At 46.6% G+C, this 17,735-nt stretch overlaps 1 protein-coding gene across 1 annotated transcript in view; it reads right to left on the reverse strand.

Moving 5' to 3' along the window:
• NECAB2 (N-terminal EF-hand calcium binding protein 2) overlaps positions 1-14,644 on the reverse strand; it is a 73,147-nt gene extending 58,503 nt beyond the window's left edge. Inside the window, exons 1-2 of the mRNA XM_079316549.1 lie at positions 14,423-14,644; positions 5,372-5,396 (exon numbers count right to left, since the gene is read on the reverse strand). Coding sequence (XP_079172675.1) covers positions 5,372-5,396; positions 14,423-14,617 — 220 coding nt within the window. The 5' untranslated portion in view covers positions 14,618-14,644. The remainder of the gene's footprint in view (positions 1-5,371; positions 5,397-14,422) is intronic.
• Between the last annotated feature and the right edge of the window lie 3,091 nt (positions 14,645-17,735).

The raw sequence follows: 17,735 nt of genomic DNA on the forward strand, positions 1-17,735 counted from the left end.
AAAGGGTGGATAGAAGTACTGGGCACATCTAATGACAGCCTGTAGAGCATGGCCAGCAGCCACCTTTCACAATTCCTACATTATCTCAAAATTCATCATCTGGTGGATAGGTTTGTTTACTACTTTGGGAACAGCATGTCCCAGTTTAAACAGATGTCATCCCTTCCAAACCATGTGCTGTGAACTTTGCAAGGACTTGGAAGGGTAACTGAGAGAGCTTGGGAATGATACAGGAGTTCCAAGTAACTCAAAACAAATTCAAACTTTCTCCTTGTAAATAAAAGTCATTGCACAGTCTTACAAGGTGCTTTTTGATTGTCACATGAAATCCAGACTATCTAAATGCAAATCTTTTCTTATTTACTTATAAGACAAAGACAAATACATTTAGGCTGGTCATCTGGTCATGGAAGAACCTATCAGATTTATCCATAGTTACAAAGCCTGATTCATCACTGAATTTTTCTACCTACATGTGGGTGGCTGCTAATACTGGTTTTGTTATACAAGAATTATAAATATTCTCACTGAGAACTAATGACTTAATTTAGATGCACCAGCAGGATAGGAATAGCTCAAGGTTTTCCCAGCACATGAGGAGCAGCAGCCATGCAGAAGGCAATTACCTGGGTCTAGGATGAAGTGGTTTTGAAGAGTGATAGCCCATTAAGGCAGAACACCCAAGAGCTCATAGTTAAAGCACAATTCACCACAGGGGAAGACTTGTGACTGTGGAAGGAAAGGTTATGTGTGCAACAAGAAGCTTATTAGGTGTTCAGGGTCTTTTTATTCTGATATTATTTATATATATCTGGAGTTATCAGTGCCCTAACTTGGCATCTTTTTAAGATTCGATAAAAGCACCCAAAGTTACAATCCCTTAGTTTTTCTTCCTTGATGCATTGAAAGCCATGTTATTGAAGACCAAGTTGCTTCCCACCATTCAAGTCCTGTGCAAGTGTATTTTCTAAAAGGGCCTCAGATTCATGGGGAAATGGGGGAAGATAAGTATTTCAAGTCTTAAAAACAACTTGTGGACAGTTATCAAGCTAAAATTGGGGTCTTTGGATCACCTGCTCACCAGTGATAATTTTCTCCATCCCTATCTCTGTGAATTTCTCTGTGATCCTGCACTATCAGAACTGAAGAGGTATTTTCACTCCATTTTGCCCCAAATTCTGTGCTAATAACTCAAGATCAGCAAAGGGCACTCTCAGAGTGAAGGGAAGAAAAGGAAGCATTTGCAGTAACCTGTGTCTGGTTGCATTTGTGGGTTTGAGCTCTAAGCACATCCACAAACAAACACACATTTCTTCCTGCTTTAGGCTCACTAGAGGGGATCAAAATTTCTCCAGGTGGGGTCTGGGAAAGGTGGGTGAGATTTTGAGAGCTATTACCACTAAACATCCTGCAAATTCCCCAGATCTGCAAAGCCCTCAGAGGAACTGTCTCTGCCTACAAACACTGAGGACAGGCCCACAGCATCTGTGAGGGGCTGGAATTGCTGGTGGCTTCACCCACGTGTTCCTCTGGAGAACACCAGGACTCATTCAGCCTTCTCCTCCCTTTGCTGAAGGAACAGGACTCTCCCTGCTCTCCCACCTCCATCCCTTCATCAAGAAAAACACTCCATGGGAGAAACCTCACTCTCTTCCTTTGTGTGCTGGTGTTTGACAAGGCTGATTTCTGCTCAGGTGACACTTAGCAGTTGCCTTCTTGAACATTAGGAAGAACTTGAGTTCTTGAACATCTCAAGGTGAGGCTGAGAGATGTGTCTGAAGCTTTTCATTGGCTTGGTTTTGTTTTTCTGCCTTTTCCCAGGTTTTGGAGCCTGTGAGGTGCCCATACCAGGAGGCACTGCCAGCTCATGGGCCAGCAGCAGGGCTCACTGTGCTCACAAGGACACAGCCCCACTGGCTTCTTGGCCAGTTGTGATGCTGATGTGCAAAGCTATTTGTGTTCCCTGCTTGTCAGGAGCTCTCTATGTGCCCCCATGGTTTGCAGTGTAATTTGCTGTAAGACTTGGAACACTGGGGTGTGCAGACCTTTCCTTACACAGAATAGCAGCATAAATCTCATTTAATGAGCTCTTAAGTGACTAGCAGATATTTGTGAGCAGCTATTTAAAGGACAAGCCCTACTTGGATAGCAATGGGCAAAATGCCATTGCCCTTATGGCTCTTAACCAAAAAGCCCTTTCCAAACACCAATTCCTGCTTCATTCATGCTTCCTTTATTTTTTTTTTCCCCTTTATTAGCTCTGCTACGTCCTCTACAGGCCTTCAGCTGATCATTCAGATCAACTGAAAACTGAAACCTCCTCTCAGCATTTGTACTCTGGATTTCTTCACACTTCATAGTATTTAATTTTTGACAATGGTTCAGGACAGCATGCCCTGAATGTCTTAGTTCCCATCCACACCTTCTCTAGATATAATTTGAAAGGAGAACCAGAGCAGTTTGGGCTCATTCTTGGTACAGAAATCACAAGAAGAGCAGCAATAGGAAGATGCCAGGTTGACTGAATCACAATACTAACTCATCACTGGTCACTATCAGGTGAGATACTGCATCACTGCCAGCTCCTCCTGCCATTTTCTGGAGGTATTTTATAACCAAATGCCAAGTTCTTGGCACGTTTCCTTTTGCATCTCTCCTCTTCCAGGGCAGAGGAAACCACCTGAAGCCCATTGCCTGGGATGGGTCAGAGTGATGACCATTTCCATGAGCAGGACCTAATAATTACAGCAAAACCCACCAAACTAAACCATGGATTAAAGCTGGATGCACTTTGCATTTAGTTAAATCACAAGGCATGGGGGCTGGGCAGTTGCAGTGAGTCAGAGATTTCCAGATAATACATCAGTTTTTGGGAAGATGCATATCTATAATTAATTGTTAGCAGTTAGGCTGTTCTGTCAAAATAAAACTCTTCTAATTTTTCAAAGAGAATCCTGGGCTATTTAATTGATTAGCAGCTTTGTAATGAGAGGATTAAGTACACAGTAGATAACTCAGATGATTGACACTCCACTGCACCAGCCTAAAACAAGATGCCTCAGTTTTCTCAGCACATGCCAATTAAATGATTAAGTATTGTTTACTGGGACTGGGAGGACTACAAGACAGTAGGTGGATTTATTAGCAGAGAAAGGAAAAACACTCCTACACAAAAGAAAAAGATTATTTTGAATGACTAACAGCCATGCCCCTGCAAAGCATGACTAGAGCTGAGTTATTCACTCAGGTTACACTCCAGCCCCTCTCCCTTTTCAGACCATTTGTCAGTTTATCCAGTTATCTGCAATGTGCTCATCATTTCCAGGTGTCTTATGCAGACCATTTTCTGAGTTTGACATGTAGATAGTTATAAAACTACTTGATATTATCACTGGGGAAAGGTTTGGGAGCTTAGCTCACATTACAGACAGGATCTCACTTCTCTGGAGCAGGAGACCAAGGTGTCTTTAACAAGCAGGAGCTGCTTCATTAGCAGCCTTTTAGTACATGTAGGCACTGAATCAAATCACCTAAATACAAGTACCTGAACATGGCAGGGGCAATAATGTGGTTTAGCATCTTGCAGCCAGAACATCCAATTTTACATGAATTAACAATTTATGTGAGAAGTTTTGGAAGAAAGGGGTAGGAGGGAGATGCTCTTAAATTCAAGCTATCAGGCTCCATAGTTACCATATCTGAACCTGCCACTCTGCTTTAACACAATATGTGACATTTTTACCAGGCTGTGGGGAAAAAGTCAAGATGCTGAAAAGATTTCCAATTTTACATCCTCTTGACTGCCCATTAAATGAGACAACTCCTTAATCTTACAATCCCTTCCTTTGCCTTTTAGGTAACCCTCTAACCATCTGATCTTTGCATGGAAAAAGTTACATGAGATGTTGTAGTTGAACCAGATGTCAGGAGTGAAGTTTTGTTTGGATTTCCCCTGCCCTGTTTCTGTGGGGCTCCTGCACAGGTCTGTAAGAGAGGCTTCAGCACAGCTGAGGAAAGCTCTGGGTAAAGCTGCCAGCCCTGGGTAAAGCTGCCAGCACTCCCTGCCCTGGCAGCCTCTCCCCAGTGTGCCACCATCCCACAGCACTGATAATGATCCAGCTCAGCTGGTTAATTAGAAGAGCAAAATCCCTGCCAGACAGGAGCCTCTGCAGGTGTGGAGACCACAGAAACATGTTAACAGAGTAAAATATTTTGGTAATCTGTGGATTTGTGTTTCTAACAGCCTGTCCAGGGCTCAGGGCTCCATCCTGGGATTGTGATAAAAATGGAAAGTGTAAGATTTTCATTTTTCCTCAGAGGGCTGTGCACAGCACCTGCTGTGAGACATAAAAGCAGCAGGCTGATGCTTCCACTGTTCCTTGGAGCTGTAACAGGTAAAGCCATGAATAGACTGAATTTCAACAAATCAATAAACAAAGTCCAGAAAGTCAAAGAGAAAATTGTGAAAAAGAGATCCCCAGGGATGTGGAATACAAAGATATTACCTCTGGCTCTGGAAACCTCTGAGCCCTAGTTTTCAGAGAGGCTGTGCTAATGGAAATATTCTTGCACATCTCCTGCAGTAGCTGCTGTGAGCTGCAGGAGGCTGGAGAGAGGCTGTGGGGAGCTGTGATCCCACAAGGCTGCAGAGGAACACACTGAGCTAATTATAATGAGTGGCAAACTGTTATCCAGAGTTCATCAAAATGAATGGCTGGTGAAACTGGTCAACAAGGAAAGAATAGATACTCACTCCTGGGATTTTATCTAGGAGTTAAAATAAAACTGCTTTTCAGGGTGTGGAAAGATCCTGGGGTTGAGCCCACTGACTGCTTTCCTTAAGCTTGTTATCTTACCAGTTCTCTCTTTCCAAGTCGTTTAATGAAGAATCTTCCATGTTATTCCAAATGAAAGGACTTGGCTGGACTCAGTGCAGTGTTGAGCTTTCCACAGGCACAGATTAACAGCACACATCAATGTGTGCTGCTCTTTGATGTGTGGGTCCAGTCCCTCAGGAACCAAACCATTAATATTCACAAGTCAGGTCTGCTTTGCAAAGCTGCTTCACAATTACCACGGGGTGGATCCTCCTTTATCACTTACCTGGGGTTCATTTTTATATTATTTTTGTGAAATTGCTCTTAATCTGGTGGATTCTGCCATGCCAACTTGCATAACAGTATCATTTCTGCTATAAGAATATATTTTCCAAAAAAAACAAACCCCAAAATTAAACCTTTCCTGATGTTTTGAGTGTGTCAGACCCAGTAAACTGAATGACATTTAAACACTTGGATGTTACAATCAGAAAAAATAGTAATACTGACAATAGACCAATCAAGAAATGTGAAGTTTGAATGCACATACTTACCATTTTTGTCAGCTCTTCTGAAAATCTAGAATTGAAAGAGAGAGGGAAATGTGTTTACAGTGCTGTCCAGCATGGGGGGTGAAGCCTTTTGCACCAGGACCATGTTCAGCCCCCACACAGGGCAGGTTCCAGTGCCCCAGCCCCTCAAGACCCAATTCAGGCATTTTCCTGAGCTCACCAACCCCAAGGCTCAGCTCATCTCCCCCAGACCAACATAAATGGAAATGCTTTCAGCACTTCCAGCACCTCCCTCATTTAAGAAAGCTGAAACCGTGAATCCAACACCAGAAAAAAACACACTTAAAAAAAAAAAAAATTACAACAGCCATGCAGCCAGTCCAGACAATTTCTGTGGAGTCAATAAAATCTCTTAAACCAAGTTTCACAGCTCTGCACTTCTGAAAAAAAAATTATTTACAACATTTTTTTTAATCAAGTCTCTTGCGTGGGAAGGAGATTATATTTAGACTTAAAACTACAGTGTGGAGGAGCAGCCCACAGAGAGGAATCAAATAGCCATTTCAGAGGGAAAAAATTGCAATAATGTGTAGCACTGTAGAACTTCCAGGGAGAAAGAGAGCAGAAATAACTATTTTTTCACCAGTCTCATCTGAGGAATAGTCCCCTAATGGTGATACCAAAATCAGCTGGTCACTTAGAGGGCTCTAATTGAGTTTTTAACCACACACACTGATTACACACTCATTAACTATCCCCACTTACTTGATGCATTTGTATTACTTTATTTTACATAGTCACACCCCTTTTCAGAAATCCTCTTATGGATCTTTGGGGTCTATCTTCAACATCTGGTGCCTTTTTTGGGGGGCTGTTCCTCAACCCCCACTTCTGAGAAAGCCATATATCCTTGTTTTCCATAACTTCTACTTTGTCACCCCTGCAGAGCTGAGCTGGCATCCTGCTTGTGTTTTTCATGACTTCTGCATCCCTAAGTTCCATCCTGCATCCACCTATCCAGGGCTGTGCTGTTCTGCTCTACTGTCCTTGCCAACAAAATGCAATTCATAGCAAAAGGTTTATGAAAAGGCTGGAAACTTGCAGGTTCCTGCTGAAAATGGCCACTAGCACAGGTTGGCCATAAATTACCAAAAAATTAATATGGGCAGAGAAGGTAAAATATTCTCATCATCTCTTCAGGCCTGACCCTATTAATTTGAGCAAGAGCAGAGATTTTAGTTGTACAAAGAAATTTCCCTGAGGAGGGAATAAAAGCACCAGCAAGACAGATCAGAGTCAGCTGTAAAATAGAATCTCATATTTTCTGGGTCACAAAATCATTAAAAAAAATAAAATATCAGAAGAGAAACCGCTGCACAAAACAAGAACCCCAAGAGAAAAATTGAATTGCAGAATATGCTATTCCACCGAATATGGCTTAATTAAGGAACATTAATCATTCTTTTGTCCCAAGTCCTTGAGAGGCTCTGCAGCCTAGGGCAGAGTCAAAGCAGGACTTTCTGCTGTAGTTCAGCAGAGGCAAAACCCCTCTGCCTGAGCCAAAACAAAGTGTTGGGAGTCACAGAAACTGCCTGCAAGGATTGTGGCTCGTGACCACATCAGGACTCCTCTTGTGCTGACCTCTATTTTTTAGAGCAATTAGAAGCTTTGGGAGGAAAAATCCTACCCTTCCCCACACTTACAGATTTCATTGAAGTTAAATGTGGGTTTTGAAAGGCCAGCAGTCATGACTTGTCTATGGGAAGAAGGAATAAATCTCAGCAGGACCCCAGCAAGCTGCTTGGCTTTAGCACATCCCTCACCTGCTCAGTGTGCCCTCCCCACTCTATGAAACATTTCCCTTTTCATGGCTTGGGCACCCCAAATCCTCACTCCCCATGAGCACCTCCATTTGAGGTGCTTCTCCTCCTGGATGCTGATTATTTCTGGGTTTTTTTTTTCATCAATACATCCTTCTGTTGCTCTTCCCACTGCTTTGAAACCAAGGTATTTCAGCCAGTCTTACATAGAAGGAGCAATGCCTGTCTTAAGGTCCCATGGGAGATCACCATCCCACCAAGCACAGCTGGCAGAGGGAGAATGGGAGAACAGAACCAATAGGTAAAATGAAGATTAAAATCAGAGAAAGGCTCAACCTACAGTGCTCTGCTCCATTGAGCTGCTTGCCCTGCAAGGAACACTTGGAGCAACAGGGAAAAAAATTAAGAAATAGAAGAAATGCTTAGAAATTTAAGTATTTTTATCCAGCTTCACTAAGTGAATATTTTAGGGCTTTAACTTTCCCAGATACTCCCTAAAGTGTGGCTATTTGTAAATGAACATGTTGATGAAAGATCACATTGGCTGTGTTACTTATCAAAGTTTACTCTACAGGACCAAGCTGCTTGGCTTTTTTATTGCTAATGAGCAGGATTTATTCTTTCAACTTAATTGAACCACCTAAAATTTACACACATAAAAAAAATTAAACTGGGGCACCTGGAGGGAAAAAACAATTTAAGACAAAGTAATCTGTCAGCACAGGCAGGCACTGCATCAAGGGATGAACACTGGAATGAGCATCGGGAGGCTGATAAAGATGTAATACAGCCTGTGATAGCTTGGCAGTGATGCCAAAAATGCTGCTGCTGTGAAGACTCAGGATTTATGTTCTAGCTCAGCAGAGTGGCTCCCCCACACAGCCCAAAGACAACCTCTGCTCAGGTCTTGGATTAGTTGTTCCACTGTGGAAGGAGGTGGTGGGCTTTCCATAAGGGTAAGATCTGGGGGTGGAAGGGAAACCACAGCCCCTGACAGCTTCCCTCTGGAGCAGAGAGCAATCCCATAATGGTGCCAGGCTCCCAGGGAGCTGGGGGCAATGGCAGCTCCCAGCAGCTCCAGGAGAAGGGAATCCAAGTGAGGATGCTGTGTCATCTCCGAGGCAGAGGCTGCACAGCCCCTCCAGCCGCAGCAGAGGCACTCAGTGCAGGCAGAGCCCTGGAGGTCAGAGAGAGGAGCCAATGAAATATGCATGGAGAAGTGCCCTGTCCTGCCAGGCCCTCAGCAGCAATTGGCTCCCTTGCCTGCTCCCAGCCCACACCATCCCAGGGCTCCCAGCCTGGCCAGGGATGCTCTTTCCGCTCCATCGCCCCCTGTTCTCCAGCACCGGGCCAATGCGCGCCTCTCAGATGGGAAATGAGGAATTATCCACTCCAAGTACCACAGCAACCATCTCCCCTCAGCTGGGCTTGGAAGCTATTAAGCAAAATTCCTGAAGCACAGGCTAAGTCACACAGTGAGCCCACAGGATGCTGACAATATGGGCACTAACCCATTTTGTAGGATTTACACAGGCACTGCATGCAGCTTGCTGTCTGTGGCATACTGAACCCATTTACCAGCAGTTTAGATTAATATAATCACTATTTTCTCTAGAGCAAAGAACTTTTGTCAAGATTTCCAATAGGTTTTCTCTAAATATATGTTTTTGCTATACTCTCAAATGGCTACTACAGATATTTGACTGCCAGAAGTAAGCAATTCAAAACCCTGGTGGTAATAACAAACTTGGAAAAAAAATGATGGCCTCAAATTTAAACATTTAGTTCTAACTTCTCAAAGCTCCTGGATAAGAACATGCCACACTGGAGGCTGCTTAATGAAGGTTTTCTCACGAATTTTATTAAATTCACAGTAGTACTCCCCCAAGAAGCCCAAGAATTATTACAGGTTTGTGGAGTTTATAATCCCTTCACCAGGTTAATATGATGTTGATTTAAAATAGAATGCAGCTGAGCCAAAATGTTGTTTTTCATCATAATCTGGTACAGAATTGAGGACAAACATAATCATGTCTCATGCATGAGGAAAGCCTACGGATGAGAAGGCATCCAGAGACTCACAAAGATTGAAAAAATTATTAATCCTCATTCTATGTTCTGCATTCCTGTTCTGGTTTTCTGTTCCTCTCCCTACAAATCTTGACCCTTCCTTTGGAGTTGAGACAAGGTTTTATACCAGGAATGGCTTTTAGTTCTCAAACCTGAGGCACCAGTGGGAATCTCCTCTCCTGCAGCTTCTCTGTTGCTCTTCCTGGTGAAAATGTGAGAAAATAATGACCTGAAGCTTTATCACTTTGGACTATATCTTTACATCCTCAGGCTAATGAGCATTCCCCAAGCAAGGAGAAAGGTTTTATTTTGGTGTTTCAGTAAGGAATATACCACTGGTGTAGAAATCCTGTCCCATCTGCAGTAGTTCCCCACAAAGCAAAGCTGCTGCAGAGCTCCAGATCTTGAGGCATTTTCCCACTTCAAAGCTGATCCTTTTTCTTTTTCCCTTCCTTCCCAAGAGAAGAGCAGCTGACATCACATCCCAACCTCTGCTTTCACTCTTACCTTCTCTTTAGACTTTACCTAGCTGCCCTAAATTAAAGTTGCATGAGAAAGGTAAGAGTTGCATCTGATGTTCTGACCTGCTGACTTCAGCACTGGAATTACTTTTCTGTTCAGCTTCGTTTCAAGCCCCCACTTCCAAAGCCCAGAAGATCAGAGGAGACTGGGTGGACTCTCCTGTGTGATTGTGTACCTTGCAGTGAAGGAAGAGAGCCTGGCCTGTCCTGGCCCTCCTCTCCAGCTGTGCCTGCAGGTACAGCTCAAGGGAATGATATCAAACCATGGATCTCACAAAGGGAGGATTAAGGAGGAGGAAAATAGCCCTCCCAGTTCACACACAGAGAGAAGGTAAACAAGGACAAAGGAAGGGGAATGAACCAGCCTTGAGAAATGAAAACAAGGAAAAAGGTCAAAACAGAAGAGGAGTCAGAGGGGAATCCTGTGATTCTTGTGGCTGCAAGAGCCTTGCACTTAGGGGCTGCACTGGAAATCATGTCACTGACAGGATGGGTGGGAAACTGGTGATTCTGGATCTACATCTGGAAATGCACCATGGTCACAAACCAAATTCTCTGTATCTTCTATCCAGACACCTCACTCAGTCCCATGGGGCTGAAGAAGAGCACACCAGATCTGGCCACATAAACGAGGCTGCAAGAGGAGCCATAGGAATCAGAGATGGATTTGAAATTATCTTTCTGTCAAAGAATAAAAAAATCAGGTAAGGGTCAAAATTAGTTTTCAGCAAAAGACAGGGCAGATAGAACAGAAAGCTCCATCTGAAGTGATCTGAAGTGAATGGAACAGTTCTTCAAGAGTGTTTAAAATAAAGCCAAAATCAATGCATTTAGTCCCCATTGGCAAGGCAAGAGGCAGGGAGGCCAGTGCTGCTTGGGGATCACAGTCCTGCCATGGGATGCTCATTCATAACCAAGGCTGATCCTTATTTTAGATGCCAAGCAGGAGATGAACCAGATGGATCTCCAGCTGCAGCTGCTGTGACTGACCAGGCCTCTCTGCTCTGGAGTTCACACCTCTGCTGCCAGCACAGGCTCTTGGCAGTGACAGCAGGGCAGGAAGAGATGAGCAAGGACAGATCAGCCAGCTCTGAAGTACTCCCAGACAGAACACCACCTGCCTTGACATTTCCTGTGCCTTGAGAGCCATCCAGCTCAGCCCTGTGCTGCACATGCACTCATCCACACTCAGCAAACACAGTCCCACACTGGCTTACCCACAGAGAACACACACCCATGTGACACATCCTCCTTTCCATAAGCATTGTGACACTGAGGATTTGTTCTTGACTGGAAATGCCACCATCTCCTCTTGTGGACTGGAGCAGCACTGTGGGAGATTTTCATAAAGGGGGTTTGTCCTTGTGGGTGCAGAAAGAGTTAGATATGCTGTGTCCATCCACAGCTTGTGGTGTGAATGGGAATGCCTGCTGCAGATTGCACATGCTGCCAGCCTCAGCCTTGGGCTCTTGCAGCTGGAGCAGACCCAGGGATGGCAGCTGAGGGCAGCACAGGATGGGTACAGACCCCTTGGGAGGATTTGACCAACGCTGTGAGAGCTGACCATTCATTCATTCATTCATTCATTCATTCATTCATTCATTCATTCATTCATTCAAGTTGAACTAGTAAACATTATTCAACCTTTTTAAAGGATTAAAAAAATGAGGAAAAATAAAAACACTGAAGTCAGCTCAAAGTTAAGATTCATCCTCCAAGTGGCAGTAGCCTGGTTGATGGCAGAAGACATCTTAGCCCCTTGTTGTGTTTTGTCCCTCTTCAGCCCTCATCTTTGTCCCACAACAGCACAGTTGTGTTTCTTTGGTGGAAAGAGCACAGGGAGGTTTGATCTGACACACCAGACACCCTCATGGAGGAATCAGAACAAGAACACTGGGGATGGATGAGTTAAAAGGAAGCCAGAAGAGGAAGAAGAAGTGACTAAGGTACTATTAATGTCAGAGCCATTTTATCTAATTCATAACTAAGCCCAAACTCTCCCTTCCTCCCCCAGCCCCCCAAAAAACTGCCTACATAGCACACCAGCTCATCAAAACGTGTTAGCTGAACATAAAATCTCACAGGTCTTTTACTGCATCCTCCCCCATGGAGAAGCAGTGCTGCCTGGCTGGGACTCACTGCTTCCCCAGCGCATCCATCAGCAAAAATGTGAAGGAGTTAAATGGAAAACAGGTTATCATTCCTGAGCATTCAGTGGGATGCTTGTTACTTTCATGCTAATGTGTGAAAATTAAGCTAAATACGTGTTCCCTGTTTAAACCCTTTGTATGAAAGGGGGGTCTTGCAGTGCACTTGAAGAGCCATTACAGGAAGCCACAGCTTCAATTGGCTTTGCTATTGTGCCTGGAGAAAAAGGAGAAAATCAAGTTCTAAGGAAAGAGGGGGAAAAAACCTCCTAAGCGCTCCAATCTTACATTTCTAGAATCCATTTCTACTTTCAGCAGGTGAGAAAGGGCTCCCAGTACCATTGTGAAAGGGAAAAATGATCAGGAGCTGCACACCCAGCTCTATTGTACTTCCCACTGAAATAACACAATGCTCTACTGTGCTACCCATTCTGAAAGTTCATGGCTCTTTTCCTAAGCTCAAACCTCAAAGTGGGGAAAAAAAAACACTTAAAGATCGCAAAATTGAATGGATAAGGTACCTTTTGTCACTTTGGTGACAAAACACTAACTCAAGAAACCTCTTACAGAAATTTAATGTTGCCTCCTAATTGCATATGTGCTCTGAAACTCAGATCCCAAATTATTGTAGAATTTTGACAATTTCAGGACAGATTAAAAAACAAAACAAGTTAAACCCAGAATAAACCTAAACAATCAAAAAGAGAGAAAAAAAAACCCCAAACAAAACAGGAATTCCTCCTCTAAAGAAGTTAACTTAAAAGACATAAGGGTGTGAGTGGTACTTTTCTGTTTCCCCCAGCCTGCAGCTGGATCATCCCCCAGCTCTGCTCTCTGAGCTGCTTTTGGCAGCCCACTAGAAACAGTGACTTCTCAGGGAACCAAAACCTTTCAGCTCAGGGTGCTCTGAGATGGAATGAGTTTTGGATTCTCCAGCCCACGCCAATGCCCACAGGTTCAGCAAATTATTTACAAAAGAAGGGCTTGCCTTGAAGAGCTACTACTGCCTATACTATCTCCAAGGAGAGCATGAGTTTTCCTTCACTACAGCCAATGCTTCAGTAGTGTATTTTTGCATTCACTACTTTATTTTTTTTTTTTCTTTAAGCTAGGAGATAGCAAAACAGAGGATCTATGTGTTTAATTACTGTATGTTGCAGAAAGACTGTAATTACACCATTTGCACTCGGGCTGATTCCACCCCATTCTCCCAATTCATTTAAGTGCAAACAGCCTCGTTAGCTCCCTAATCAGAAAGTCTATAAATACAGCAATCGAGGCACATCCCTGCCAGCCCCCCTCAAACCAGGGCTAAGGTCCTACAGAGCATCCTCATCCCAGCTGGTCGAGGGGATGCAGGAGCTGGGAAACAGGCTGCAGAACCTGGGGCGCACACTCGGCCTGTCCAGAGGGTGCAGGAACAGGGCACCCCAGTGCCCGGCCAGCCAGAGAGCTCAAAATCCTGGCAGGGAGGAGGATACAAGCCACAGCTCCCTGCCCGTCCCGTAGCAAAAAGGTGCAGGCTCTGGAGAGGAGGTGCAGTATCCGGGCTGCATCCCATGCCCAGCCCGGTCCAGAAGATGCAGAACCAAGCGCACCTTATCCTAGCTGTCCCAGAGAGTGCAGGGCAAGGGGACAGGGGACCCAGGCCGCCCCGACAGTCTCGGAGCTGCAGCACCGGGACAAGACCCGGGCTGAACTCCGCGTCCCAGCAGCCCAGGGGCACAGGAGCTGGGATGGGGCTGTTAAATCTGGGCACCCCTACACCCAACCAGCCCGGGCGGTGCAGGACCTGGGCTGCATCCCATCCCCAGCCGGGGTGCAGGACATGAGGAATATCCCTGATGCCAAGCGGGGTGCAGGATGCGGGGTGTTCCCCGGGCAGGAGGAGCCGGACCGCAGCCTCCTGCCCGGCGGGTCCAGAACCCAGGAAATAAGGGAGAACCCGAGAGCCTGCAGTGGGTGCGGGACACGGGCAAAGGATGCGGGACACCCACGCCCATCCAGCCGGGGACCGCAAGAGCCGCGCTCCAGCCCGTGCCCGGCGGGTGCGGGGAGCGCAGGAACAGAGGAGAATCCCCTCTCCGAGACGGCGGGGGAGGCAGGAGCGGGGTGCGGGATTCAGAAGAGCGGATTGCGGGACGCAGGAGGAGTGGGATGCAGGAGGAGCGGGGTGCGGGATGCAGGAGCGGGGTGCGGGATTCAGAAGAGCGGAGTGCGGGATGCAGGGTGAGGGATGCAGGGGGAGCGGGATGCAGGAGGAGCAGGATGTGGGGTGCAGGAGGAGGGGGATGCGGGATGCAGGGTGCTGGATGCAGGAGGAGCAGGATGCGGGGTGCAGGAGGAGCAGGATGCGGGATGCAGAAAGAGAGGGATGAGGGATGCAGGAGCGGGATGCGGGGTGCAGGAGGAGCGGGGTGCGGGATGCAGAGTGCGGGATGCAGGGAGCGGGATGCAGGAAAAGAGGGATGAGGGATGCAGGAGCGGGATGCGGGATGCAGGAGGAGCGGGGTGCGGGATGCAGGCAGCACTCACATCGAGGATGACGGAGGTGCCCTTCCTCTGGGCGGCGGCGCCCGGGGCCAGCAGCTCCCTGTCGGGCAGGCCCTTGTCGCCCATCCTGCCGGCCGCCCAGCGCAGCAGCCCGTCCAGCCCGCGCAGCGCCGGCGCCGGCTTCCGCAGCAGCTTCTGCACCCCGGCCCGGCAGTAGCGCGCTGCCTGCTCGCACATCGCTCAGCCCGGCCTCATCCCGCCGCCGGGACTCCCCCTCCTCCTCCTCCTCCTTCCCCTCCTCCTCCTCCTCCTCCCACGGGCGGGTCCGCGGGGGACGCTGCCCGAAGAGCAAGGGGGGAGTTTTGGGGTGGGGTAGGTCAGCACCCCGGGCTCCCACACAAAACACTCTTTCACGGATTCGATGCCTAAAAAGACTATATATCCATGTTCTCTCCCCTCTCCAGCCTCTCTACACTCTCAGCAGATTTTAGCAGCTGTTTGTGAGGGTAGAAGAGAACAAATTTGTTGCTAGTGGATAAAACTTGCTCTGAACCCCTATCCCTCCTGCAAGAAGTCCCTATTCAATGAATAGTCAGCAATTCCAGGTAGGGTATGGCAGCATCTGTGGCTACAGCACTAAACACAGTGCTCAGCTGGAAAATATCCCTGACCCTGTAATTGTGTATTGTGAGGATATTTCTTTGAGATACTCCTGTGCTCAGCTTCATAGACCAAGATTTAGACTTGCAGTAGAGGCAGTAAGTCTTGTGGAAAAAATGGCACTAAATTTCATTTCCCACTCCACACCTCAGGAGGTGCTCCCAGTTTGAGTTCAAACCCAGAAAGGCACCAATGTAGGAGAGCTCAGCCCCAGAAACTTGGAGGTTTCCCCAGAGTTCTGGAGTAGCCACAGGCTCCAAATGTCCTTTTCCATATGCACAGCCAGACACTCTCAGAGGCATCTCTAGAGGACTTCATGTCCCACCAGGGCCATGTCCCCAGGTTTGAACAGCTCTGTCACAGGAGCCAGCACACCCAGCACCCCGTGCAGGCATTGCACACATCCCACACTGAGTCCTGTGCCTGACCAGCAGCATGATCACTCCAAAAGGCCTGACCAACCTCTGCTTTAAGTGAAACAAACAGCAATGAATTATTTATTTCAACAGAGCTTACACATTGCAGTTCACCAGTACCCAGATCCTCAGAAAAGGCTACATGGAGGAATTATTTAGCTGCTTCTTCTAATCACTCATCTGTATTCAGGTATATTGGGGTGAATTTTCTGTGTTTGAGGTGACAGGTGGGGAATGTGCATTTTCCTCTCAGCTGCTGCTCAAAGCAAAGTGAGTGGGAGCCCAGTTCTTTCTGCTGGAGTACATGGAAAATAGCTGTAAGCTCTTAAAAGCCTTTTAAACAAATGAGGCAGAGAGAAGCCTAGCAGTGGGTCAGGACACCCAAGGGCTGAGCCCGTCTTTCACCAAGCTCTTGCCTTTCAGGGTTTCCTTCTCCAGCAACACAAAACTCCTGGGGGAAAACAGAGGAACTTCAGGGGTTTTGATGGCTTGTGGGAGCTGTGTGGAACACTTCAATGGCTCTGTGCTCTTTCACAGGCATGCTCAGAGCAGGCTGGTGTACAGCCCAACCATCACTCAATTCCCAGTCACATCTCACAGCCAAGCCAAGCCAAGCCAAGCCAAGCCAAGCCACATCTTGTCCTCCTTGCCATGAGCAGGTGTTAATCTCCTCAAGGTCAGAGCTAGTTTGCTCTTTTGTACTTGTACAATGCTCAGATTATTCACATACTTCTTTCTCCTTTAGACATCCCTCCACTAAATGGCTGGTTCAGACTGTATTGATCACACCCAGGTTAGGATTACTATACATGCTTGCTAATTAAAACTATTGACTGAATAAATTTAGGAACAAGGTGCTTTGAATTTTCCTTTCTATTTGCCATGAAGATTCATTACTTAGATTTGAAGTTTGGAGCTATTTCTGTGCTTTTTTCAAAAACAGTCCTTGATAATGTCAAAACCAGCTCTGTGGCATTTAAATACTCATTTTTCCTACTAAACAGATTTAGATAGAAAGAAATTCTGCCATTCAGACATTAGGAAGAAGCCAATCATTTGTACTGGGCTGTGTTACTCGGGTCTGTTCCTTAGTTCCTGTGAGGCTGAAGTCTCTATTTGAGTGGGAAGATTGTTCCAACTTATCTGAGCCAGGTAAGGAAACTGAGGAACCCTCAAGGTATGTATTGCTGCCAGCCATGTCACACCACAGCCAAGGGTGGGGGCAGAGGCACAGACCTAACACGGAGCTCTGAGTGCCAAATTCATCCCCTGTTCGTGCCAAGGGAGATGGGACACTGCCTGTCCTGTGCAAATCAACACAACTGCAGCCAAGGTGTCAGGGCTCTGCCAGCCTCTCCCACCATCCATGGCACTGACCCAGCAAGCAGCCATCCACCAGGCCAGAGCAAGAAACCAGAAACCAAACTAGTGATGGACAGGTGGAGACAGTGGGGTTTGCTTGCCTCTTCACTGCAGCTCCTGCCATCCAGCACACTTACTGCATTTCATTAAAAGTGGAGAGAGCAGGACCACCAGCAGCCACTGAAAGCTTTATCCATAATGCAGATGCTGAGTGCCATAGGAATAAATAGGAGAGAAGAGAGAGAATGCAACTAAAAAGCATTAAAATGCAGGCAAAGTGCATCCCTGGGAAAGCAGCAAGCATTAATTACAGGTTTTGGTAGCTCAGCATGGCCAGGCCATGAAGTGCCCAAGGGCAGCAGAGCCCAGAGTGCAGCCCAGCCACAGCCAGTGGCATTTTGCTTCCCAAGCTGTGCTGCAGGCACAGAGCTCCAGCCCTGCCCTGCAGAGGAAGGCAGAGCTGCAGGGAAGGGCAGCAGCTGCTGCTCCACCTTCTGCACCCTGACATTCAACTTGAGCCTCCCACTGCTGTGCTGGCCGGGCACACACATTGTTCCAGACCTCCACACATCATAGATGATGGATCAGTTGGACAGGAAGGCTGCTGAAGGCTCTTAGAGAGCAGACCTATTCTCTCTCACTCCCAGCTCCAAGTTCAGGAGCTCTGAGATCTCAGAAAAGAGTACTGCCAGTGCAGTTTCAAGTCTGATCTTGACTTGACAGTGTTTTTTGCCTGGTGCGTTTGGAGCTGAACATGAAGTACAGGTTCACTTCTACCACTGATCAATATTTGCTCTATCAGCTTTCACATGGGGCTTATTCAGGTGCTACATCCAGCATTTTCCAGAATGATTTGGAGCAGGAGCACAAACCATGTGCTGTAATTGCAGATGAGAGGTCATCTGAAAAACACAAGG

Source organism: Erithacus rubecula (genome assembly GCF_903797595.1).
Source record: "Erithacus rubecula genome assembly, chromosome: 12".
NCBI lineage: Eukaryota > Metazoa > Chordata > Aves > Passeriformes > Muscicapidae > Erithacus > Erithacus rubecula.